General features: G+C 29.8%; 1 protein-coding gene across 6 annotated transcripts; it reads left to right on the forward strand.

Annotated features, from left to right (window-relative positions):
- Positions 1 to 27,295, forward strand: LOC125063856 (vascular endothelial growth factor receptor 1). Of its 6 annotated transcripts, none has more exons than XM_047670526.1 (23): positions 1 to 542; positions 10,999 to 11,346; positions 11,435 to 11,547; positions 11,942 to 12,095; positions 14,128 to 14,279; positions 14,465 to 14,627; positions 15,331 to 15,451; positions 15,565 to 15,740; positions 15,831 to 15,979; positions 16,059 to 16,344; positions 16,517 to 16,660; positions 16,878 to 17,002; positions 17,187 to 17,364; positions 17,454 to 17,711; positions 18,193 to 18,417; positions 19,442 to 19,598; positions 19,737 to 19,828; positions 20,962 to 21,116; positions 22,067 to 22,189; positions 23,204 to 23,373; positions 24,761 to 24,905; positions 25,148 to 25,322; positions 26,012 to 26,265. In XM_047670526.1, the coding sequence occupies exons 1-23, from the start codon at positions 446 to 448 to the stop codon at positions 26,035 to 26,037; spliced, it is 3,732 nt and encodes a 1,243-aa protein (XP_047526482.1). In that variant the 5' UTR covers positions 1 to 445; the 3' UTR covers positions 26,038 to 26,265. The 6 variants fall into 6 exon arrangements, with proteins under 6 accessions (XP_047526482.1, XP_047526478.1, XP_047526479.1 ...); XM_047670522.1 differs by lacking the exon at positions 26,012 to 26,265 and adding an exon at positions 26,296 to 27,295 and having other exon boundaries at positions 3 to 542; XM_047670523.1 differs by lacking the exons at positions 11,942 to 12,095; positions 26,012 to 26,265 and adding exons at positions 12,406 to 12,538; positions 26,296 to 27,295 and having other exon boundaries at positions 3 to 542.
- The last annotated feature ends 700 nt before the right edge of the window (positions 27,296 to 27,995 follow it).

Here is a 27,995-nt window from a genome sequence, read left to right on the forward strand (position 1 = left end):
TTTGGACGATTGTAGTTCGTACATTCCGTCGGAGTAGACGCTGCGAGTTGCCCGCGTTGCCGATTCACTCGCCACGTGCCGCGTATTACAATAGTTTATACTTTTACTGTGACCTAATTATATCAAGCTTTAATACGTTACCATACTGCAAACAAATTCGAAAAGTGTTCGCATAAGTTTCAAAATGTGAATTTATATTATTAATATTTACAGCGCAGATTAACGAGAAGTGACTCAGTGTTTCTAAAGTTTTTAAGTGTTTTCATCGGCTGTGAATGAGATGAGGATGTCTGTTTTCGAACTGCAATAGATTGGATACTTAACTAAAATAAACCCGTCTAATCGGCTCCGTACGATTGGAATACGGTTTTTATAATAACATACGCATGGGAGCCGATGCATACGTTTAAAATTTTAATTTGGTATTTGTAAGAAAATTGACAAAATGAATTTTATCCGGAGCTGGCAGTTATTAACAGTTGCTGTCGGAATAATAGTAACATGCCCGAAAGTTATGTCACTTAGCAACTCCACAGGACCAGGTTTGAACACATATCTTAACCTATCGGATTAACAGTATGAAATAATTCTAACTATTCATGGAAACATGTCACTATTCTAACTAAGAATTTGTATAAGTTCTTGCTGCACTTCTGTATTAGTATAAAACCCAAAGCCGTTTCAATTGTTATTGAATAATGTTTGCATAAACGTGACTTAATTTCGAAGTATACGTGTTAATATATGACGGGATATAGGAAATTGTTACCAATATGTTTAATGTGGACCTTTTATATAATTTCATTTTCGTTGACTTGTAATAAAATCATACATTCTCGTGTTCTGTATATATGAACTTAATACTTGTTTTTGTTTTATGATGACTTTTTACTTTTACTTTTTTTATGGCCTTTAGTTGTATCAATAAGGCACAAGCGTATAATTCACTTAGTGGTGTAAAAAATAATAATGACGAAAGGCCATTAGTATCGTCTTGTGGGTGTAATGTATAAAGCATTGAAATTTATATAATAATAGTATTTTTAGAATCCATCATAAAGCTATTATTCCAGCAAATTGTTCTTTAATGCGAGACGAAGATATTGCTAATAGATTGAACGAACGTTGAAACGGCTTGTACTCTTTTAATATAAAATGTCTTGAATAATGTATGAGCAATGCCAATAATACTTTGTCACTATACTTTCGGCAACATCTTGCATACATAATTTGTTGACTAATTTCGGAATTAATGCTTGGTAGTAGATTTAACGTTAGTACAATAACAATGTAATATACTACTTGATAAGGAATGTAAGCGGTCTGCGCCGCTTTGCTTTACAGAAAACATGGAATTATGGAGAGCTTGTAAGTATTTAATGATGCTATGCAATTGTGCTAACAAATTGTGCACAGATAAGAAATACTGATAAAAAAATTACTAATACACCTAATTGAAGCCAATCACATCTCGGGGAGCGCTACCAACTTAATTTTGTTTGTTTTGATTTGACGCTACTGTGTTTGAAATTATTTTTGTTGTTATCAAATTTAAGTAAATATACAATTAGGCACCTAATTAATAGCATATCAAATCGTCTCGTGTATTGATCGATTAATGAGAACACATATAATCAGTGTTTGTTTTTTATTTTATAATAATAGTTAATATTATTTAATTAAATATATAAAATAAATGAATGAAACTCAGATAAAATAAAATAATATAAAAAGAAAGATAGACGAAATATAATTTATTTACACAATGATTATTTTAAATCCTCAAATGGTTAATAAATCCTTTAAAAAGTGGTGGTATTGCAGTGTTAGATATTGTATCAGCAGAATATAATAAATATTAAATATATTATTATTGATAAATAACGACTGGATTAATATTGTACTATGTATACATACATAGTACAACATTGAATGAAGTTGACTCACAGACATCGTATTCGTCCTAATCGGAACTGATTTGTCTCTTGGTTTTACAGTAAGGGCTTTGTATCTATGACTCATAAAATCTCAGCATCTTGTGAAAAGGCGAATTAGTCAAAACACAATGAGTCATAGTTACTTAGATCAGAGAAGATTGTGTACTGCAATTAAGAATAAATATGCTTTTGTTTCTACTTATTAGTTTAGTATTCTTAGAAGAAATATACAGAACAAATTCCGATAAACAGGCATTAGGTACATATCAAACATAGTTATATATATTTGACGTTGTTTGCAGTCTTTAAATTAAAGCTGTTATATCAGCTTTAATTTAAAGACTGCATATACTTATATAAATAGACGTTTTTAGACGCAGTCTTATTTTACATGTAACAATGACATGATTATTTTCATCAAGTCTTTAGTACGCAATTGTATCAACGAGGGACTTACTCTGTTTTTGCTATTAAAAGCGGTGACCGTTTCAAGGTCGTGTCCAAGTCAATGTTCAAATTAAATATTAACATTAAACAAGGTAAAACTTGTCAAGATCGAATTCTATATTTTGATTTTAATAAAGTTCGAATAACGTATATTAATATAATTAATTACTTTGAAAATGATGGTGAAATAAAATTATTTAATCATTACTTTAGTAAATTCCAACCAGAATATTTTTGTCAGCTAGCATTGACCTATTTCGTTTCAGTTTTTTAAATAATTTAGGGTGATATCCAGCTAGAATTAATTGAGAAATCCGGAAACCTTACAAAAAGTACATTTACAATTTGTATTCCCAAAGTCATACACAATAGAAATATATATGATTATTTTTAATTTATAAATAAATAATCTTATATATACAAGATAAATTGTTATAGGGATAGTTTAGGTATGTAATCACAAAATATTTATCTATATCATTAATCATTCCCTTTTTTATTTGGACTGTAAAGAGGTTTTGGGGTTTGTATTCAAAAATACTCTCAGCACCTGAAAATAAATATTGAAAATATTTTTTTACAAAAATAAATAGAGTGAGTCGAACATGAAATATTTATCATTTTTCTAATAGTGAAAGTCGTAAAGAGTGCTTAAAAAAAGTAAATAGGATTATAGATAAATAACCAGCATTAGATTGATTTTTTTTATTCGAGCCGAAGGTACATTTTGTCATTTATTCCACATTACTTCACTGCGGGATACTGGACATAGATGTGGCGGAAGTTTTTCTTAGCCGCAGAGTACGACATTGATGGTAACACTACTAAAGTAATTGAAAGGTCAGGAACGCTTGTCCAGATTTGAACCTCTTATATTCCGCTTTATTGTGGTTACTTATAATTGTAATGATTTTTTTCCTATCGTGTCAAGCATACAAGGTCTTTTAATAAACCTTTGGCATTGGAAGGGTTAATCTTTGCGTTCTAATTTATTGTATAATTTATTTGAAATAATGTAACGTTTATTATCAGATTTTTGTGATAAGCTAAACCATCGATATAACATGCTTGTTGAGCCAAGGTCGAAAATCTGCAAGGACAACATTTAGTCCAACATATTTTATGTTTTGAACATCTAAAATGTTAAGAAATCTACCAAATAAATGGTTAGCTGACGTTATTTATATCGTAATTAAATAAATGTTGTGCTAATTTTGTCTCAATTTTGAGCAACATATGATTTGCCCGTAGTTCATTTTGAATAAATTAAGTCATTTGATGATACCTCAAGTTCAATATACATGATACTTCAACTACATACCTACTACCTACCTATTGTATAAAAACTTATTATTTGAATTTTTAAAAAGAATATTGTTAAGTAACAAGGATATTTATCCTTGTTACTTAATAATATTATATATAATATATAAATATTTTAATTTTTTTTACCTTGTAGTTGCTGAGAGTTAAAGGAAACACAATATAAAGTTGAGTCTGGAACATTCCGATAGTAAATTAATTGTATTTACATATAAGTATACATAAATATAATTATTATGTCATTATGTAATTATCCTGTAATTATTATGTAGTAATTTATATTTTGTGAATATTACGTAAATAAAAAAAAAACGAAAAGTTTTGTGGGACACTAAGTAGTACGAAATATTTCACTATATATATTATATAACAGACACTTATAATTAAATTTACACCGTTCGACAGAAATATTTACATTATTAAATAAAAATAAAATAATAATAATAAAATAGTAATACGCTGCGCCGTACGTCTCTACTGCAGTGAATCTAACAGTGATCCTAAACCGCGGGCGGACACTAGTATACCTATTGCCTATACATAAACATACACGTGTAAGAACATATATACATACTAAACAAAAGGGTGATGAAGGATCTTCGCCAAATGACTGGATCTAGAGTGCGCTAAAGAACTTCGTTTCCAAAAATGTTATTAAAATACAGCCTAGATAATTTTCTTTTTTTCTGGCATTGGTTGGCGGACGAGCATATTAGCCACCTGATGGTAAGTGGTCACCACCGCCCATAGACAAAGGCGCTGTAAGAAATATTAACCATTCCTTACATCACCTATGCGCCACCAACCTTGGGAACTAAGATGTTATGTCCTCTGTGCCTGTGATTACACTGGCTCACTCACCCTTCTAACCGGAACACAACAATACAGTGTACTGTTATTTAGCGGTTGAATATCTGATGTTTACGTTTCTAAACAAACAAATATTGTAATAAAAAAGATTTTAATAGTTAGGTAATTTTTATCGTTACATGTAATAAAATGGCAAAAAGGGTTCTTATCGCGTTTACTTAAACGATATGTTAAAAAAAAAATCTTAGTTGAAATTGTTACTTAAGCCATAAATACCTAGTAGTGAAAAAAGTACTTTGTTTGAATATACAAATATCAAAGTAGTAAAAAATATATTGTAGTTTTGTTTTTATTACTGCAGTTATTTATTACCTAAATAGTTTGATCTATTCTATCTTATAATCCAGTATGAACTGATTTGATTTGATTTGTAATAGGGTATGTGCGTATATCTTCATGAATACAATCAATAATATTTTATAAAATATGATTATAAAAAATATTAAAACTAAGTGTACACAGAATGTGTCGCAAAATGTTATGTATAAGAAATAAAACACGGAATTTAAGGCATAACGTTTGCAGCTCGGACGTGAACAGCCGTCGCACAATTTTTTTATATAATAATCTTCACTTACAAACACGATATCTTTATATAAATGTACGAGTAAATTTAAAGAAATATATAACATATAAACAACATTTATATTTATTATTCGTCAGATATGTGAAAGTTTGATATAAATGGACCTTTTTTGTGAAAAACTAAACTTAAAAAAAAACACAATTGAATTATTCTCTCAGCTAAATTCCAGGTTATTTTATCATTGACCGTTGCAAATACATTCATCGTGTAGAGTATCTAACGTCAACCAAACAAACAACAGAAAAAAATATTCAAACACCTTATCAAAACCTTTGTACTTAGTTTACGTTTCGCAAATATAACCACATGACTGTCACTCTCTTTATAAAGCTCGATTGGGAAAACCGCCTTCGTTCATGTTCCTTTAATCGTCTGTTTTATCCTGTTTATTTAAACACTATATTTAGTCCCAAGTCTCTTAAACAAATGTTTTATATTATTAAGGCTTTCATGAAGTTTTTATTTTGATAAAAACCTAATTTTATTAACCGCTTTCCATTCTTCTTTGTTTGATACACAATCATTTTCAGTCCATTCAATATAAAAGTCAGATGTTTAGTTATGTGAGTAACTGTGGTTGCTCAATTGTTGTACAAAATGTATACCTATTTAAATATGTATAAATTATAACTTGTGTTTCATTTTTAATTCCCACATATTTGCATTCTTCTTCATTTTTTTTATTCAATTTCTTGTCTTCTAGCTAAAGGTTGCCTATAGTAAAGCTTTTAAAGCGATAAGACCTTTTGGTTTTTACTATATTGTTATATTGGTATATAACTTTGTTTGTTAGTGTGCAGTGAGTTTTATTTGAATTGTAATTAACCTTATCATTTCAAGACAGACTTAAGCTCTACAATAAAATCAAGAGATCAACATTGCATGTACTTTTATTATATTTGTATCATTTACTCGTAGTCAGAAAGATTGTATGGCGAACGCAAACAAAAATTGATATTCGTCATATTAAGTATGGTTCAAAAATAAGTAACTACTCAATCTGCTAGTTCTCGTTAAAGAATCGCAGAACACGAAAATGAAGCAATACCTAAAATTTGTATAAAAATCAGATTAATTATTGAATGTTGAATTGTGTTCTTTAATACAAAATAAAAAAAAAATACCAGCGATTTTTGGTTTCAGAAATAACTATAGCGAAACCAAAAAATGTATTTCGTATTAGATATATCAGACAAAACAGAAACTAATGCTCCTTATTGTACACCATATAAAGAAAGAAAAAAAAGAGTATAACTATGTCTAGGCTAAGATGTACAAAGGCATCTAAGGTCTTATCGCTTAAAAACGATATCTTGGAAGTGAACTCTACAACAATAATAATAAAGTATTGAATAAATATAACATACTTAAATCCATGAGATAAAAATACATGCACGTACTTATATATATACTATATATTCATTATAAGTACGTTTATTTTCATAACACAATATTTAAATTTTAATAGTTTAGGAGTTACGACGTTATTAAAATATCGTATAAGAAAAAAAGGTGAGGTACTCGTATATGCGTCCGGTACGTAGTACTGGTAAGGTATGCGCGGAGAGATCGCTTCGTGCAATACTTCCTCATTTTAGTATAGTATTTATTCATATCTTCTCGGTGGTACTCACATTCTCGGTGGTAGGGCTTTGTGCAAGCCCGTCTGGGTAGAACCACCCACTCATCAGATATTCTACCGCCAAATAACAGTACTCCGTATTGTTGTGTTCCGGTTAGAAGGGTGAGTGAGTCAGTGTAATCACAGGCACAAGAGACATAACATCTTAGTTCCCAAGGTTAGTGGCGCATAGGTGATGTAAGGAATGGTTAATATTTCTTACAGCGCCTTTGTCTATGGGCGGTGGTGACCACTTAACATCAGGTGGCCCATATGCTCGTCCACCAACCAATGCCATAAAAAAAAAAGATATATTCTCAAATGAATAACTAAGATAACACCTTGACTATTCTGAGCAACTATTTTGTACATACAGGGTTTATATTATGTTAAATATGACATTCGTTTTGTTTACGATTACTTTGTGCGTTGTTTAAAATATGATATATACTCGTACATAAACTAATCGATAAAGATACTATCTTAGTATGATTTTAAAACTACTGTATCATCTAAAGTTATTTCAATTTAAATACACAAAAATTTTTTTAGATTTCGACTGCGCCACTGTCAACACTTAGTAATTTTATTAGGAATACTATTTTATATTGAAATGGCAGAAGGATTAAAAATAAACAAATCTGAGATTTACATATTCCACGAGATTTGGAAATAGCTCTGCTATATTATACACAACTAATCAACTTATAATTTAAATTCACTTTAATTTTACTTCCAATCAGTTCAGTTAACAGATGACATAGGGAACAGTAAATGGTAGATTATTTTAGACCTCGACCAAAGATGTCGTGTTAGTTCAAGGTCAAAGTTGTTTGTTTATCTACACTCCTAGTCTATTAGAGTATATAAGTTATCATATTATATATATCATATCATATCATGTTTATTTTAAATTTTCGTTTCGACGTCGTTTTATACACATTATCTGTGCAATGTGTATGTAGGCAAAAAGCCATTTTAAAATTGTGTTTTGGCTTCTGTTATCGACGATGTCTACAATTCTTGTACCTCAAAAACATATGATGTAATTAATATCACGATATACATTGACCATTGGATATGTTTCTAAAACGAAAATTTGTGTACGTTTTTGCTTCATTGCTTGTAATAGAAGGAAATGCCTCATTCCACAATTATTTTAGTTACAGGATGTATATTCTGATATCTTAAAGGGGACATCCGGCGACAACTGTATACAATAGTTTTATTATACTGAGAGATGTCTAACGAACGTATAAATTTGCAGATTTTTAAATAAATAACTCTTTCACTTTCTAGTCAATTCGGCTCATTCTGTTTGCGAATTTTCAATATATTTTTCAATAATGTAATATATATATTTTACTCATATATAATATATATCTTTCTATATAAAGGACTTATATAATTACACTTAACGGGAATCCCTATTAAAAATACAAAATTGACAAGTAGTTATATTCTTGTTAACTCAATGAGAGTCTTGTTAGCAACAAGAATAATAATCGTTTCTACTTGATATATTTTTGATGGGTGATAAAGTCAAAGATAAACTGCCAAAATATATGCTTCATATATTTTTAGAATTAGCAACACGAATTTACAAACAAAGCGTGTTACGCAAAGATCTCTTTTAAAGATAGTTTCGTTTTCGAATTCTTTATTACACGTATCTTCTTAAATAACTTCCTGGGAAGGATGTTTTTCGAGAGTATATATGTACGTATATTTATTTAGCATGTTACTAAGTCTTACTTTGTTTATCATTACAAAAAACCAAAACGTAAAACCTAACGATTGAAGTATCAATAAGAAAAAAAGTTGCTTAGGTAATATTTTTGTATTAACATTTTAATGATAAATAATTCTTACAAAAGAATGAACCAGTTGTTTATAACCTTTTTATAAAAAAATAAAATTTGGTAAACACTTTGCCTCTTTACGCAACTTGTAGGTTTGAAATAAATTATTATAAAGAAACAAATAACCTGTCCGCGAACAACACGGCACAGAGATAAACAAGCTTGTGATTCTTAATATAGAAATGTGAGGTGCAATCGGAGGCATGTTGCTATAGATTGCTATTTAGTAACGAAAATCTACTATAGCGCGATTTTTAAGACATTTTCTGCCTCGCACAACCAATCTGTGTTTCACTGTGAGTCACTCTGTTTTTCCGAACCGATACGACTTGGGAACCTTCAAGAAAAGAGCGTACTCATTCCTTAAAGGCCGGCAACGCATCTGCAAGCCCCCCGGTGTTGCATATGTCCATGGGCGGTGGTAATCACTTTCCTTCAGGTGAGCCTCCTGCTCCTTTGCCTCCTATAACATAAAAAAAAAACGAAAGCGCGCCCCAATATGTTAGATTATCGGCGTGCATTGTTATGAATGACGCACCTGCTTACAAGTTGTCATAGTAGGCGTGAGATAACTAATGTAAGAATAAAGACCGCAACAAAAATGCAAAGATTATATTATTTACTAGCTGTGCTAGCGACTTCGTACGCGTTTGAATTTGACAAAAAAAATATTGTTGTAGCCTAAGTTACTCCTTATTAGATCAGCTTTCTGCCAGTGAAATTCCCATCAAAATCGGTCCAGCCGTTTCAGAGATTAGCGGAAATAAAAAGACAGACAGACAAAAATAAAAAATAAAATGTTATTTTGGTATATATAATATACATGTGCATTTAGAAAAAGCGGTTATTTTAGTTTTATATATATACAAAAAGACACTCCAATTTTACTACATGTATAGAAGATAACAATTTAAGGATAACTTAACGTCGGCGCGGCTAAATTAATTTTAGAAGTAGAGATGAAAGTGGGATTCCTTAAAAATTTATCCAGATGATATAAACTATATTCTAATGGCATGTCCTTAATCGGCTTTATATATTTTTCATTGGCGTAGAAATAAAAAAAAAAAAATGTTAATGCCCATTTTCTCGTCAACAATGAATGGTTATCGGGGCTTTTGTTTCCAAATAATGTGACATATGATTTCGAAATCAGTTTCAATAGTTTCATGGTGATATACGATATAAGCTAAACAATAGCATTCACTATTCACTCACTTCCCGGTAAATTGACTCACATATCTAGTATTAAACATTTTCAATATTAATTACTCATAATTTTAAACGTTTTACGTATATAAACACATTACTATTAGTATTAGTTTGGATATAATTACCCTTTCAAGAAACGATTAAGAAATAACGTAATTCGGACGAAAAGATCGGATCACTTATATTTAATACGGAACATCATTCTTTAAGTATATATATACATAGTTATAGTTATAAAAGATTAATAAAAATATAAGGCGAAAACATGTAAATAAAACATCTAAGTCTTCAGTGAGATGTATTTGTGCTTGTTTAATTTCATTAATTGCACATTTTTTATATATTTTATATCCTACTTATATATTTTTGGTGAAACCGTATTAAGAATATATTAATTTAGATCACTTTATTTCTCTGAAATACCTAAAACATTAACAAGATAGTCCACGGGATCCTAATCAATTAATTGAGTAATTTCTTTTCCAAAGTTTGATATAATCAATTGTTATCAGCTAGCGACAGAGTGGTTCATTCGCCATCTTGTTGGTAGGATTAATTTACCGAATGCTGACCGCACCTTTGTTTGTCACACCCCGAACACGAGCTAATTAATAGAGTTTTCAATACATTGTCGTGGTACCTCGTCTTACGTTACACGTACCATTAGCATGATAGGCTTATTTGTTCCAATGTTCCTTCGTCATACTTCAATTCGTACTTATATTCCCCTACATCGGAACGTTGTAACACTAAACTAACTCTTGCCAAGGTTGTCAATGTTTGTCTTCCCTACATGATTAACTACTTGGTTAACATTACCGATAGATGATGTTACATGTTACGTTGACAAATTGGCTGTGAGAAATTTTCCATGAAACGCTCATTTTCTTTTCATTTTAGAAGCATAGGTGCGGTTGCACTATTGTGTGACATTTATCAGGGCATTACGGGTTATATATCTATGTATGTGTTTGTATATTAATCAGCCATCAGTTTTTAATTAAGATTTTAAGAAAAGAACTGACATAGTTTTGTTTTTAAGTAATTTATAAAAGATTTTTTTTTTATTTATTAGTTGATTTATGTAGTGATTTATGATGAATAAATAGAAATAAGAAAAAGTCTTAATTGTGGTTTCAGATAAAGAAACGAGTGGTCCGACCATAATACCCAATAAAAATGAAATAATTTTAAAAGAGGGCCAAAACTTTACAATATATTGTAAATGGAATCATCCAGTACAAATAAAGCAACAAGAAATTGGGGAAGAGAAAACAGGGTCTTTCGAAATGGTATTAAGAGACGTATCGAGTCCCGATGATCCGAATGTATTCGAGTCCGCGCTCGATTTGTACAACGTTGACAAATTTACCGTCGGTTATTACGCTTGTTTCAATAAATCAATGAACGAAACTGATTTTTTAAAAAATATTATGGAAGAACCTTTCAATACGAATAACATCTCATATATTTACATCTACGTTGATGGTGAGATCTATATATTTTGCCTTTTAATCATTAGTTATATTTTAAATCATTTTCATTAATAATAAACGCTGACTTGTGGTACTTTTAGAAACGAATAGCTTACTAGCGCCAATGAGGGAGGTCGTAATAACGAGAAATGACACCACTATTTTAGTCGAATGTAGACCTACGACACCCGATGTTAACGTTACGTTGTTAGGGGTATGTATATAATAACTACTAAAATATATAAACAACTTTTAACCGAAACAATACATCAAATTGCTTCAAACAAACATTATGTTTGACTTATAAAACCTACAAAACCAATAGCTTACAAACTACACATGCATGGTTCGTAAAATCTAATTTATGTACTTAACAAGTTATAACATAAATGTGAAATGGGGCAATGATCACTGTTTTGATTCGAATAGAAAAATAGATGATTATTATCACGGAAATGATAAAATGCATGTTAAAACTGACGTTGTCTCATTAAAGGCTTACGAATAAAACTAACGCTTAATGCTGCGAGACCTAAAGTAACTAAGGCATGTAACTTCAAATTATTGATTGCTTGAGATAATTTCATAACAACATTCTTAATATTCAGGAATTTGCAGACAATGAATACAGAGTATACAATTTTAGCCCCAAAATCGGGTTCACCTTCGATAACAATCTCTTGGATGTTACATTATCTATTTTCACTTGTGTCTTTGAGAGACGAGGCTTAACGGATCGAAGCTACGTTTTTGTAAATAAATGTAGGTGATTAGATGATGTGTGATTTTATCTTAACGTATATATGCTGCGTTCACTGGAAAAAATATTAAATTATTTTTAAATAACATTTATTTTTATGATGCATACGTTTAGATTTTTTTTTTGCAATGAACGTAGTAAAATAATGTTTTTCAATTTTCTTAACGTTAATTTATTTAAAAAATATTGAAACAATAGTGTTGTAAATCGTAATAAAAAATATCGAGTTAAATATAAAATTGAAAAACATAATTTTGAGGTAATTATGTTCCTACTAACAACACATTATTTATTTGGTAATATTGACAATAGCAGCAGAGTAACAAGACACCAGAAATTTCAAAATACTCTCCAAAGATTGGATTTTTAGTGAAATCGCGTAAGTCGCGTAAATACTTATGCGAAGGACACCAAGGAAAAGCAAATGAAACGAAATATACAATTTGTAAGTAGATAGTGCTGATATCTTGATGTCACGTAACGAGGTAGCGTGGTGTGATGGTTATTACATTCAGTGTTAAACCAAAGTTAATCCTTTGCGTATATCGGCTTGCTGCTTGTACTTTTTACTTCTTTTCTTACTTGGTGTGGTGCTCTGTATGATCTTTGTGCACTCACTTAATATAATTAAGACTAATTTACTAACTTATAATAATTTAACATTTTTTGTTATTGTATTAATTTTGTTTTATTAATAACACGTTTTGTATTTTTATTGACCCGTTTTGCACTAGTATATTAATATAGATATAAGATCGAACAATGGAGAACGAACAGTGTAGGAGGATAAATTTTAGTTTATTTAAGATATGCCATTCATAGCAACATTGTTTATCTTGGCACGTTTTGAGTATACGAGTAAACAGCGCTTTACTGTTGTTTCTAAAATGCAAATTTAAGTAGAAAAATACGCAAAACTAAGAAACGGCATTAAAATATTTTCTTAAATCTAATCGCAAATCAGTAATAATTTGTAGTACAAACAACAGAATTTATGAGAAATTGATTTTTTTAGGTAATAAATAAAACTTTAAAAAATGGTACAATAAAATATATAGGCTTTTTATGTATTACAAGTATTGAAAAATGTTTTTTTTTTATAATAAAAAAAATATTTCTGCGTAACTGCTGCGCTATATATTTTAGAATGAGAAAAAAAAATTGAAAAGCGTTGTTTCTAGATGCTGTTTCACAAATACTGCACGATTTAATTTATTTATTTTATGTTAGGTTAGGTTTCTATAGTAAAAATTTTATTTTATTTTTATGAGCGACGGAAAATAATAAACTTATTTAAATCATTGTCATATCAGTAAACTATGGGAATTGTGCGACAAATTTAACTTCAATTGTTGATAAATGCTACATTAAAGACAGATTCTAGCTCTTATTTAATATACGAAGCAAGTGTCGCAGCAAATCAGTATCATAAAGTTAGTGATTAAAGAACAAACATAATATTATAAAATGAATGTTGAGTTATGAGTTAATATATCTTATACTCAATAAGATACGAGAAATCGAAGTAGGAATCGAAATTTATAATTTGAAACAAAATTTTGAAGTGGTAGATTAAAAAGTTTTCTTTTTGTTATAATTTTTTTTTCAGCTATCGTTTCTTTTTAATAATCAATTGTTGCTTTGAATTTATTGAACACAGATACATGTCTTACTTACGTTATATTTATTTTCTCTTGAGCACTATGCTTATTTTGTAGTTTTGTGGAATATCGCGCTTGTTTTATTCTGTTATTATGGAAAGTATTAAAAACTGTTAAAAAAATACAATGATATTCATTTCATTAAAATTAAATCAATTAAAATATTAATGTCTCTAATATTATTTTAAAATTAAAAAAGTTATACGTGCAGTATTTTATAATACTTTTTAGTTATTTTCAAAGTAATTTGTTTTGTTTTCCAATAAATAATTAACCCTAAAATATTTACAGTAATTATTAAAATAAAAAAATTATCAAATAAATTTTATAAAATTAAATCGAAAATATTTTTTTCTGCTTTTTTTTTTTCAAGATAAAAACGTGGTGCCTCCGACGCCAAAGATTATAATGAATTCAAAGTATTTCTTGGAGGGTGAAACCTTTACCCTCAACTGCACAGTATTATACACAACTAATTCGGCAGTCAAATTAACATGGAATATTCCACGGCCAGAACCGTCACAGGTTAGTACCACCGTAATCATGAACTTACTCATTTTATAACCTACATATTTGTCATGTGTATTTATATGTATTTAGGTAATATTTCGCATGGAAATTTTAACTTTAAGACAATTTAGAAAATATTAAAAGATGAAAAGTTGTTGTTTGTTTCATTAGTAATTTATTTTTTTTTAAACTTTTTTAAGGAGAGTATTGGAATTGAGTCAAATGAACATAATATAACAGGCGAAATTTTATACAATAGTATTACCATAATGAATGCGACGATAAACGACGCCGGGAACTATACATGCAAGTGTACAAATCCAATCGATAATCGTGTAGCGAGAGTTGTAAAAATATATATAGGTAAGTAAACCATACTGATAGATGTGAAGTCGTAATCGATTATGATATAATCGGAATTAAATAATAATGTAATTATTAATTAATTATTGGAAGGTGCGTCCACTTTATGATGATGGAAAAGTAAAGATAAGCTTGTACATGTCCAACTCCTGGGCTAAGAATTCCCCTCTCTTTGAGCATTAGGTTTTTGGTACTAATTGTACCACGCTTCTTTCATTGAAATAAGACTCATGCATGTTAATTTACGATGTTTTTCGAGATGATTTATAAACACAAATTAAGCACATGCACATTAAATGGTGCTAGCCTGATTTGAACCCGCAATCATCGGTTGAGATGAACTCGTTTTAATCACTGAGCCATCCCGGTGGATGATGGGAAAGTGCATTAAATATTTCGAGCATTTATCGATAAATGACGGAAGCTGACGTGAATTTAATAATAACAAGGAATTACTCATAAGACTAAGAACTTCTATTGAGAGGTGGAGAAATATTTAAAGTTAATTCCACCATGCTACTTACATTGTCGCTGGGTTAGATATACTGTGAGAAAAAAAATTGACACTTGTAACGATATTTTTATCAAAAGCCGAGCATGAGATATAATAGTATAAAAAATATTTTAACTCCAACAATACATAACAGCGTATTTATAATTTATTTATTTTTTACGATAATTATTTCGATTAATTATTTCATAGGTAAAAAAGGTTATGTTAAAGTGGAATCTGCTCTCCGAAATCTTGATCTAATCGAAACTATGCAAGAAACAATTCGTTTGCAATTTATTGTGAACGCATATCCTCCAGCAAGCTTCGCCTTGTAAGTAACTAGGAAATGATTTACTCGTAACAGTGAAAATAATTTATTATAACAAGATAAGTTGAATTATATAAGCATATGGAAATTAATTTACTATGACAAAATATTTTCAGTTTTCGTGATGGTAAAGACTTGCCGGAAGACGAAGAAAAATATAACATTACCAAGAAGTTTGATTCTGTTTATCTGAATATAGATCCTTTGACTATTGAAGATACTGGAAACTATACAATGGTCGCTAGCAATGAATACGAAACTTCTAATTTAACATATGACATAAGAGTAAAAGGTATCGTATTAGTATGAGGATACGGTCAAGTTTAAGATGAAAACTATTTAAACATAGATATTCAATTAATACCAAGAGTTTTAATTTTAGCTTCTCCTCTTGTTGAATTCGGGCCAGAAGTCGACAAAAAGTATTTATTAGGTTCAATAGCGACGCTTAAGTGTGAGGCTATTGGATATCCTTTGCCAAAACTAAAGTGGATTTTCATAAACGAGACCGGCGAGGAAAATTCTTACGAGGTATTATATAATGTCGAGCATGTTGATGACTTTGAACAAAGCGTATTTGTAAGGTATGTAATTTTTAATTCTTTTGCAGGCTACAAATACTGATGTAGAGTCAATTATTAAAGTGTCCTCTCTTGTCAAAATACCTGTACAGACTTCAGGAAATATAATATGTCATGCATATAATGCAATAGGAAACGATTCCGTGGCAAGGAATCTTCTAGTGTATGAGATATCCGGCGGATTTGGAGTGAAGAATGCCGACAAGGCTTGGTTTCCTGAGGGTCAACGTGTTAGGATGGCATGTTACGCTTCAAAGTATAACTTTATCAACGTCAGATGGATACGAGACGATAACAAGTCGAGAGTAGATACCGGTAGGTGTAATCAAATTAAATTATACTGTTCTGAAGGAGGTAAATCAAATAAAACCACAATATAAATGGTACGATGGCATCATACATGCTTTCTACCCTATTAGATTAATAATAAAATTTATATATTACAGTTAACTATTAACATAAAGTAAAAATATTACGTAAATTTCAGTGACAGTAAGAACGTCTCCCTTCTCATTGATTGCAACATTGGAAATAGAGAAAATATCGATTGAGGATGAAGGCAATTACACTTGTATTGGAGAAAAAAACGACAGTTCTAGTGAAAGTCAAACAATTTTTTTCACGGTTGCAGGTATGTAAAATACAAAGCCTTGTATTTCATGTTAATTATGTTTTATATTTCATGTGAGCAGTTCAATACTGTTACGTTAGTATTGTCCAAAAATAGTATGAAAAATTTTAATTGTATCTCCTCTGACTTCACTTTATAAACACCAAATCAAGTAAAAGTCGAAATAAGGTTAAATGAAATAAGCCTTGTGTTGCTACATAATGCATATTAATTTCAGCAACTCGTCTGCCTGTAATAACAGTGCCAGAAAAGGATGTAGATCAAGAAATAAATCCATACCTACCAGTGATGCTTTCTTGCCAAGCTAATGCTGTTCCACCGCCTGTTATAACTTGGCATAGAGTAAGAAATATATAACTTCATTTTTAATTTTATTGTATTTAGCAAACTCACTCACTCATTTTACTTGATGAACTCATAGAAGTTAAACTTCGGAAATGTTTAATTCAAGTTAAATTTTAAAATATTGAGTAATAATGACTATAAACAAATAAAAGCCATTGATAAATATGTAACTTTTCCATAGAACGGCGATGTATTGCATAATGATAGTAACATAGATATATTCGTGGACTATTTAAATTACACAACTGTGAACTCGACTATTTATATAAAGCAAACGATTGACGATTACAACAAATATGAATGCGCCGCTAACAGCGCAGGTATTGTTAAGCACAGGTCTTACAATCTGATTATAAAAGGTAAACGATTTATTCTGTATACCTACTTGAGTTATTCATTTGTTTATTTAGGTGAATGTTTTTAAATTTTCTTCTTATAAAATTTTCAGAAAAATCACCATTTAAATCTGCTATATATCTCAGTATAATTGGAGTGATATTATTTTGTCTAGTTTTGTTGATTATTTATCTTGTGTGGAAGATACGTAAAGAGAAACAGTTTAGGAAAGAATTAGCTGCAGCTGGATTGTTATATTTCAAAGAGGGGGTAACGAGGTCACTTAATCCAGAACTTGGTATCGACGAACAAGCAGAACTATTGCCTTATGATGAGAGATTTGAGTATCCAGCTGATAAGCTTATTTTAGGTAATATTCTTGTACGATCTAAAATCTGTTAAACTATAAACGATAGATAAATAGATATATAGATAGATAGATAGATAGATACATACCGACTTTTAAAAAATATACTAAATAGAAAACTAAGACGGTTTCTATATCGATTAATTAGTTTAGTTTAGTCGATACGTTAGTACTATCGTCCAGCTTAACCACTTAAATATTTTTATAGTCTACATACATGTTTCAATTCGACCAATTATTTTTTGTTTATATCTACATATTTCGAATTGCACAATTTTATAATACCTATAAGAAAAAAAAAAATTTGTTAATTTTAAACAAGGTACATGTTAAGCTAGTACATTTAATTTATTCATGTTCCCATATTAACATATTGATGGATTTTACCAATTGAAACAAGCAAATATTACATCCTCAAGAAATTAACGTTGAGCGATAAAAAAGGTAACTGAGAGATTACAAAAAAAAAAACATTTTATTTCAGGGAAGCAATTAGGCGCAGGTGCGTTTGGCGTCGTATATAAAGCTGAAGCCCGTGGTATAATCAATGCTGAGGAGACCACGCCGGTTGCCGTAAAAATGGTCAAGAAGACCGCTGATAATATGTACATAAAGGCTCTGGCATCGGAATTAAAGATCATGGTACATCTTGGAAAACACGTCAACATTGTGAATTTACTTGGTGCCTGTACGAAAAATGTTGGGAAAAGTAAGTGTTGTTAAAATATTGTATTAATATTAAATTAATATATTGGAAGTGAGTCTTCTGTCGCTTTGAAAGTGAAATTTATTTTCGGTACCGAAGGTGAGATTTCTTTATGTAATTAGGTATAAAGATTAAACAATTTTAACGAAAAGAGGCTTCGTATTTGTAATGTCTGCTAAGATTTTATCCTTTGATACGTACATATCAACCCATGTCTTTAAATTTTAAAAATAATCGTGAAAATTTAAAAAACTTTAAGAGTATTTTAATATACTTATAATATTAACATATATAGAGATACCATTCAACGTAAATATTAGAAAATATATTTTGGCTGTATAAATTGGTTTCTTGTACATGTTTTATATCATAAAACATTATGACTGAGCCGCGACAGATGTAATAGATAAATCAAAAACAAACTTTTGTTCGTAACTGTTATTGTCATTAATTTAGTTAAACGACGAGGCTATCAAAACGAGCGTAGATAAAAATCATTTTCATGAAAGCGAAATCGGTTATTTTCGTCAGTGTGTATTGATATTTATATTTTTATGATTAACAAATAAGAAATATAATGTTCATCGTTAAGTTTGCAATGCTTCTTTTAATTTCTCAAATAAAAAAATTAATAAAAAAAAAAAAAAACGAAAAAATCTAAAAGCATGGAAATACTAAGAATTGAACATTTAAAAGCCATTCTTTGGATTAATTTTCATTACCTTAACACGATCAAAATAATACTATTTAAATCGTTAGGTTTAAATAGACTGTGACGTCAGGGCTGAGTACCTTTTATTTAACTTTTATTTCAAGTACAAAGTACCTACACCCAAAATAACTATACGTTACAGTTGGAAGCACATTGACAATGAAATTAATGTCAATGGTGTAATCGTCAGATAACATTTTTCGTTTTGCATAATATTTATTTAAAGCGTGATTAAGTGAGCACACGCCTTTACCGCCTGTTCTATTTTTATTACGCCGCGTTAATAGCTGAGTGACGTGTTTGTTTGTGTTACAGGGGAATTGATTGTAATCGTGGAATACTGTAAGTTCGGCAACATACACAATTACATGCAGAAGCATCGAGAAGTATTTATCGATCAACTAACGGACAATAAGGAGAAGAATCTCGGTAGAGAAAACAGAGCGTTTTCGTACAGCACAGGAAGTAGCGGGTAAATTTAAAAAAAATATAATTTCATATGCGTGGGCAAAGAGATATACCTAATTAAAGATTGTAAAGTTTATTAATTAGATACTTTTCAAAGAATAAATTCTGTACGTTATTGAGTTTTTATTTTTTCTAATTTCAGCATGCAGTCGGACTATTTCGGTTCTAATCACACTCAAGAAACGGATCACACGTTTGTAAACACCGCCAATACAAATAGGTCTGGCAGGAAAGGTAATTACTTCAATAATTTACTGAAAGCTAGATGACCTATGTAATTGAGCGAACATATAAATAATTAAATGAAATTGTGATATAAATTAAAATAGAACGGTCAATACTCTCCTATAAATTTTCCTTAATGAATTGTTTATAATGATTAATTATTCTAAGTAATACGGATCAATCTTTAGGCTGGGCTTATACATACATGGCCTGAATTCTAATAATCACTAAGTAGTTAATTCGGAGAATTTTTATCGAAATTTTCTAAATTTGTACACAGATAATACTAACCAGCATGTGGAGTTTGTTCGAGGTAAATAATGTATTCGTAATTGGTGTACTTAATATTCGAATTTTAAATATCGAATTCGACCTTTTCTTTACATTACAAATCAGTATTTATATATTTAAATAATAAATACATTTTTGTTCGTATTATATGCGTTCGTTTACGTCATCCGATCGAGTTCAAATAATTTGCAGTGCTTGTTGGCATTAAGGTTATTAATGAAGTATTTTCAAGTAACATAAACAAAAAAACGCTTATTTTTCCTTTACTTAGCAGACATAAAATATATTATTTTTGACATTATATATTATATGATGGACACATTACATATTATATAAACTTGAATAAATGGATAAATTTGCACCAATTACGTTTATAATCAATTAATTGTTTTGTGTCGTGCTTCGTTTATTATTTCATTCTCATGAATTGTAACGTAGAATTTATTATTTTATTTCGTATGCTATTTTTAATTTTGAAAAATGCTTGATAATATGCTACTTGTATTAAATACAAATATACACACTTTAAACGTTCATTCCTGCTACTAATAGCTAACTAGGAAACAGAAGTAGATACAAGTGCTATGTGATTAGATTCTTTAGCGCCAAGCTGTACTTTATTTTTTGTTCAGGTAATTTGATAAATGACCGATCCGTTTGGTCAAAATGCTGTATGCATGGTAGACCTGTCATGTATTAGCAATATGTGACCTAAGAAATTTATTATAATTTTCTGGTAATGATCCAAAAATAAATAATTTAAAATTAAATTAATATTTTAAAGTTAAAATATTTATTAATTTGAACTTGTAATTAAAAATATTAATACGTCTTGTTCTTATTGTTTTCAGTTTCTGAGACGGGTTATGTTCAACCGGAATGGAGATCAAATTACGAGAGTGACTATAGTTTTGAAGGACGTAACCCACGACCGTTGACTTCAAGAGATCTATTAGCTTGGGCCTTCCAAATTGCAAGAGGCATGGAATATTTGGCTAATAGAAAGGTGGGTAATATAAATATATACTATCATATCCTATGAAGAATATATTCATATAACGATATTTATGATAATTAAGTATCTTAGCTGTTTTCAGATATTATTCACATTATAAATTGTTTTTCCTGCTGTTAGTGTTTAATTTCACGTCAATATGTCAGTGTAATGCTTGTACTCGTATATTGAATAAAGGAATTTGACTTGATTTGCTAGCTCAGTGACAATTATAACAATTATCGCAATGAGCAAAAAATAACCTTTCGATATTATTTACTGGACACTTTTGTAATATTTCCATATTTCAATTAAAGAAAACATTATCCTTATGATATATAGAATCAAAGTATTTACGTAGGTATATTATATATTAGAGGTTGTTACATTATTCATGAGCCGAGATGGCCCAGTGGTTAGAACGCGTGCATCTTAACCGATGATTTCGGGTTCAAACCCAGGCAGGCACCACTGAATTTTCATGTGCTTAATTTGTGTTTATAATTCATCTCGTGCTCGGTGGTGAAGGAAAACATCGTGAGGAAACCTGCATGTGTCTAATTCCGCCAACCCGCATTGAAGCAGCGTGGTGGAATATGCTCCAAACCTTCTCCTCAAAGGGAGAGGAGGCCTTTAGCCCAGCAGTGGGAAAATTTAAAGGCTGCTAATGCTAAAAAAAAAAACATTATTCATTATTATACTTTATAATCAATATACTTAATATATTCTATCATAAAATTCTGTAACGATTAATCTGTTAAATAATTTTATCAACTACATAAGGGTTGAGTGCAAAGTTTAGTATACATTAAACATTAATTACTTTACCTTCGTAATTTAGAAGACATAGATTTTAATCAAAGCTTAAGTTGAAAAACTATTTTGAGTTCGATTTACATCGACAACATTCTACCATTGTATGATTTTTTTTATTTTTTTTAATATTTATTTAAACTTTTCAGGTATTACATGGCGACTTAGCTGCAAGAAACATTTTGTTAGCTGAAGATAATATAGTTAAAATATGCGACTTCGGTTTAGCGCGAAGCATTTATAAAAATGATGAATACAAGAAGCAAGAGAATGTAAATATATATATGGCATTTTAGTAGTATATTTTAAGGCATGTTAACTAAGAAGTTAAAGCACATACAATAGTTGACTTTAGGAATCATTCAAATACGTCTCTCATATTTTCGTCCAACTAGTTATCCAAATCCCAAAGTCGCGATAACTTTTTAAGTTCGGTAACTTAATTTACAAAGACCAGTCTCGCTAGTACCATTGTCTTATTTAAATCGTTTACCCAGAATAGAGGATTTAGTTTATAAATGATCTCCCACTACTTTCAGTGATTCAGAAATTGTTTTATTTCTTGGCTTTATCGGGCTCCAGACCGCAGATAATACTATACTTACGTATGAACACTAAGGCCCGTATTATAGAGCGACTCGAACGAACTTTAAGTTCTTCTTTTATTTTAGAAAGACTTCTAAAACGATTTTCGTCAATCCGCTGAGTAGTTCTTATTTTTTAACCATATTTTATAGGAGAGCTCAAGTACCGAAATGATTTTAGTTTATGTAAAAGGTGTCAAGAGCTCTCTTGGAAATAGTTTGTGGCATTAATATATTTGTAACGATGTAATTTAGTAATAAACTTTAATAATTTATATAGAATTTTAATATCTTGGACACAATCAAGTTATGTAGTTTAATTATATCGTTATTTGCTTTTTTGTGTACTTTTTTTGTACGCAGTTATTATATTTTAATCACTGTTAAACTCAATCTTGCGAGAACCGGAGGAACTTCGTTAATTCTTAAAAAATGGTCAATGGAGACTTCAATCGAAGATAATTTAAACAGATATTAATTCCATACTTGAGTGTAATTTCAACTGCGTTGAAATAAAAACGCGTTCTTATATTAAGACTTAAGACCTATACCCAAAACTTGTTTTGGTTTATCAAATGCATAATTGTTAAACACACTTTTAACTCAATATATATGATGATATAATGAGATCTTACATTACATTTAGATTATATTTCTTCAAGGATTGTTATTAACGGCGATATATTCTTTTTCCTTTTTCAGAGTCCACTTCCAGTGAAATGGTTGGCAATTGAATGTATGACCGACAGGATATTTTCTACGCAATCTGATGTCTGGTCGTTCGGAATTGTGTTGTGGGAGCTATTTTCTCTTGCTAAAACTCCTTATCCGAACGTCAGTCCAACGAGTCTCGTACAGTGGCTGTCAGATGGGTAATTCTTAGTTCATTTATTCAATTAACATAATTTTCTTAAATTATTTTAGAACAAGGTATGTGATACGACTTACGCTCACGCTGATTTAGTTCACGACGATGGTATTAATAATGCATAAGGCTGCTCGCAAATTGCTAAAACTACACATATAGTTTCAACCGAAACAGACGAATTATAGGATAACTTCATCATAAAATACGAACTATAAGTTTAGCGACTAGCTCCGGCTTTAAACATGTTTTACTTAAGATTTCGGTTTCATTATAAATAGTTCGTTTGATATATATATATAAAAAAAAAACATAGCACCAACCGATTTATTTGTCCTTATCATTTGTCGCCGATACACTTCCCCGCAGAATTTACGAGGGTTGAGACATCCAAATCTTCCACAGAAAGTTTTAGTACATCTCTTGTAACCGAATCCAAGGTTTTCATAATTTTCCAGATCAGGTCGATTTTTATTTTTAAACTACGAATAAGTTAAAATAAACAGTAAACTAATTGAGGTTAGTAATTTCTAATTGTATATAAAAATCCACGAATGTATTCTACTCTTGATTAAAGTATTAAATAAGTCGGATCGGATATGGGAACAAAACGTCAATTATAATTAAAGTTTTAGTAATATAAATATAAATAATATATGTGCTAAATATAATATATTAAGAACAAACTTTTATTTTATAAGCATTCAAAACACTTACGCCAAAGAATTGTAATCATATAACTAGATATTTCAATGATAACTTATGACATTGAACATAAAATATGCTCATTAAGTACATCATTATTGGATCTTGTAACTTAACTTACTTGCTTAATACTTTAAAGCGGAATGACCTAGTTGGTTGATGCGACAGATTCCAAATAAACCGGTTATTATCCGTTTTGAAATAAGAATAAACTAATTTAAAACTCGTGTATATTTTTCTAAGAGATACTTTTTTTATTTTATATTTATTTTTACATCGTGCTTCTTAATGGGCTATCTTGTTGTGTTATTTTTCTTGTTTAATAACAAGCTTATAATATCTAAAACGATAAAATCAAAGCATGGTTAAAACAGTTAAATTATGAATAAGGGACTAACTATCTTGAAAAAATCAAGCTTTTAAATAGATACATACTCCATGCTTGTCAAAATTATTACGCAAACTTACACGCACACACACATACACACGCACGTACAAAAATACACTAAAGCAATCACGGTTTGGACTAATTTAAAGTAACAAAATAGCCTTGTAAGGAATTGATTTCTGAAGCACGTTTAACACTAGTTTAGAAGTCAGGTTCTCACTTTTTAATTGTAATATATAACAAATTGTTTCCAATAAAGTATTTTTATTATTTATATCGTGACATTTGCCCTTTTATTTAGGCATCGTCTCGATAAACCACAGTATGCAGACAACAAGCTATATGACGTGATGCTTCGTTGCTGGCAACAAAAGCCCACAGCGCGACCAAATTTCAGCCAACTGCAAGAGATCCTCGGCTCATTTCTTGAGGATAATGTGCGAAATGTAAGACATTTTTTTACAACAAAATCTGTATCGAAAAAATACTTATTATATGAAATCCAATTTTACTAGTAACTGTTTAACTTATATTTTTATTTGTTTTAACTTATATTATGATTCGTAATTATTTTACACGTACAAATTGCTAGAAATAACTATAAAAAATAAGTCCATATAGAAAGAGACCAATTAAAAATGGTCACTGATAGATGTAGATAATTTAATAAATATTTTTTTGTTTTTAGCATTACGTGGATTTGAATTCCGCGTACATGGATCTGAACGTAAAATCCGAAGGCCAAGAGGACTATTTGGCGATGATGTGCGCGCCCGACTACAACAACATGGTGACGCCGAGTCCGCATCACTATGTGAACGAAGCCAAGAGCTTCTTCCCGCCAACACCAACACTACAGCACGGTATGAAATCAATAAGAATACGTCTACATATAAGCTTGATAATCATATCCATCGGAGAACATCAAAATAATTAATATTTATTGGTCCCTGTTGTTCTCTGATCGATTTTCGTCAAGGCGGCCGTTCTCAAAGGAGAATAGTCAATATCTTCTATATTGTAAAGTTTGTACAAATAGAGATGCGTTATTTATTCCCTTACTCTCATATTCTAATGAGATAGTAATCCAATTCGGCGGGACTGAGTTCAGGCGCAGGAACAGCAGCTTTACGAGCTCTACGAGGCACGCGAGCTACGACAAACCCTGTAGCCTATAGCTATAAAAGTATTAAAATGTACCGATTGCTAGTTTATTGATTTGAAACTGATTTAATCGCTTTTAAACTAATTTGAGAAAAGAATAAAAATGTTATATTTTTTATTCACTTATCATAACCATAAACAAAGATTAAAGTAAAAAGTAAGGTACCTACCTTATAACTAAAAAAATTCTTATTATATAAAAACTATAATATTGTAAAGTATTCAAACTGAGTTAATTGTTTATTCACACTTATCCATTAACGTTAAAAAATATTGTATTTAATCGCATAAAAAATAACCTTTATCCCATCTACGATAGAATATAATTATGATATTCAATAGATTTTCCTTAATATTTTGTCATATAAGCGTATTTTCCTTTTGTCAGACGGAATAGAAAATACACCATTTTGATCACGCAACTGAATCCTATACGGTAATAAAATATGTGTTATAAAACAGCATGTGTCTTCCCGTCACCTTACTAACGAGATGTGTAGATAACATTAATATTCTAAATTAGTTAGTTAACATAAATATTATTGATAATAAACATCGTTATTGTTGTCTTTTAGACTTATTCACTGCTATTTACGTTGCATGATCGTTTAAGTTGAAATACATCAAGTTGCAAATATAATTAAGCATCCTGTTATTGTAATGTACTTACAGATGACGAAGGTTATCTACAAATGAGTCCAACTAACCAGTCCATATTTAGTCCAAGAGCTCAGAGCGCGAAGTTTGATTTTGACGCACGCAAATTGAACACAAGGACCTCTGATCAAGGATCCGAGTTGACTCCTATGTTAACTTTGAACAACCTGCCTGCCAGAAGTGGGTCAGAATCGGATTATGATGGTAACGTCTCTCCGTACCTCAACATGTGTCCGAGAATCGAAGAAGAAACAGACGAAGTATTCGAAACGAAACAATATAATTTTAAGAATTCACAAAATAATCAGAATAGCGCCGTAACCAACCCCACTTACATAACGTTCGACGTTGATCTGGAGAAGAAACCTCAAAACATTTCCAATAATTACATCAATGTCAATGGTCTAGTCAAATAGATAATCCTATAACGCATGATAAATTCTATTCTTGATACTTATTGTTACTCTTATTAAATAACTGAAAATAAATCTTGATCTCCTACAAATTTTGATTAAATATGTGTGTAGTTTAGTAGCATTAGAAATCTCAGTAATAACTTTTGCATGATAATACTTTTTAATTTTGGTAAATAGCCAAAATATTTTTTTTTAAATATTCAGTAGTTTGAATTTCATTTCTTGCGTGATTTTAAGTCAATCATTGTTAAAAATTAAGATAAGGTCGTAAGTGAACGTATAAGTTGTGTGATATTTTGATATAGAAAGACGCTGGATAAAATATGATAATGAAATGTTGGTACTCTTAGTATATAATATTACATATATTTAATTTATTAAGCCAATGTATAGCCAGTATTTTCTTTGTTGAGCCCACCATTTAAACATTTTGTAAATAGATTACTTATTATATAAGCTAAATATGTTTTCATCTCCATCATTCCTTTAACAATTTTCGTGACTGTGATTTTCTACGAGATAAAGGAAATCTAATCGTAAAATCGTAAATATAAGATATTATATATTATAATATTTTTTTACTTGACAGACAAGTTTGTTTATTACTATGAATATATATTTATTTATTAAAAATTAAACGAGTCGTTATACAATATGTTATACGAAATGTTTTTTTTAATAAAAGTTAGAATTCTCAAAATTTTATGTAATTGTGGGACATATATCTGTAGATTTTTGTATGTGTGTTCTATAATATGTCTATGTTTTAATGTTACATTATTCGTAATGTGCTTCGTGTTGATATAATAATATATTTTTGTTGATTTATTGATAAAAATATTTTTAAAATGTAGATGCCATAAACTCGATTGTAATAAATAAATGGGATATTAATAAATGTTTTTTTTTTTTTTTACACTTTAACAAATAATATCTAATGTCATATAATGAATGATTATTATGCTTTTTATATTTAAAAGTAAAATGTAAGAATAAAAAAAAATTTTAAAAGAATTCCAGACACGTAAATCGTATCCTTACTATTTATAATTTATCGTATTTAAAGACAAAGAAAAGTATCGTAACGTAAGCTGCATGCGTCGGAAAAACTTATAATACTTACTTCCAGCCAATAGCGCACTTAGTCGAAAACATTTCAAGTGATAGAGCAAGTAAATCGAAAATTATTTTCTCAATGAGATCTCATGAACGGAGTTGTTTCGTTTAAAGTTGAATTGAAGCAATTGAGTGTTACTTTAAATTTTTGACAAACAAAGTTAAACAAACGAGACATTTTAA

This window comes from Vanessa atalanta, chromosome 4, assembly GCF_905147765.1.
Source record: "Vanessa atalanta chromosome 4, ilVanAtal1.2, whole genome shotgun sequence".
Classification (NCBI taxonomy): Eukaryota; Metazoa; Arthropoda; class Insecta; order Lepidoptera; family Nymphalidae; genus Vanessa; species Vanessa atalanta.

Excerpts from the sequence above, each read along its gene's own strand:
- LOC125063856 (XM_047670522.1), top strand. The coding sequence starts at position 446 with ATGAATTTTATCCGGAGCTGGCAGTTATTAACAGTTGCTGTCGGAATA. Across the intron at positions 14,280-14,464 it reads CACGGCCAGAACCGTCACAG|GAGAGTATTGGAATTGAGTC; the intron begins GTTAGTACCACC and ends AACTTTTTTAAG. Across the intron at positions 15,741-15,830 it reads ATATGACATAAGAGTAAAAG|CTTCTCCTCTTGTTGAATTC; the intron begins GTATCGTATTAG and ends TTTTAATTTTAG.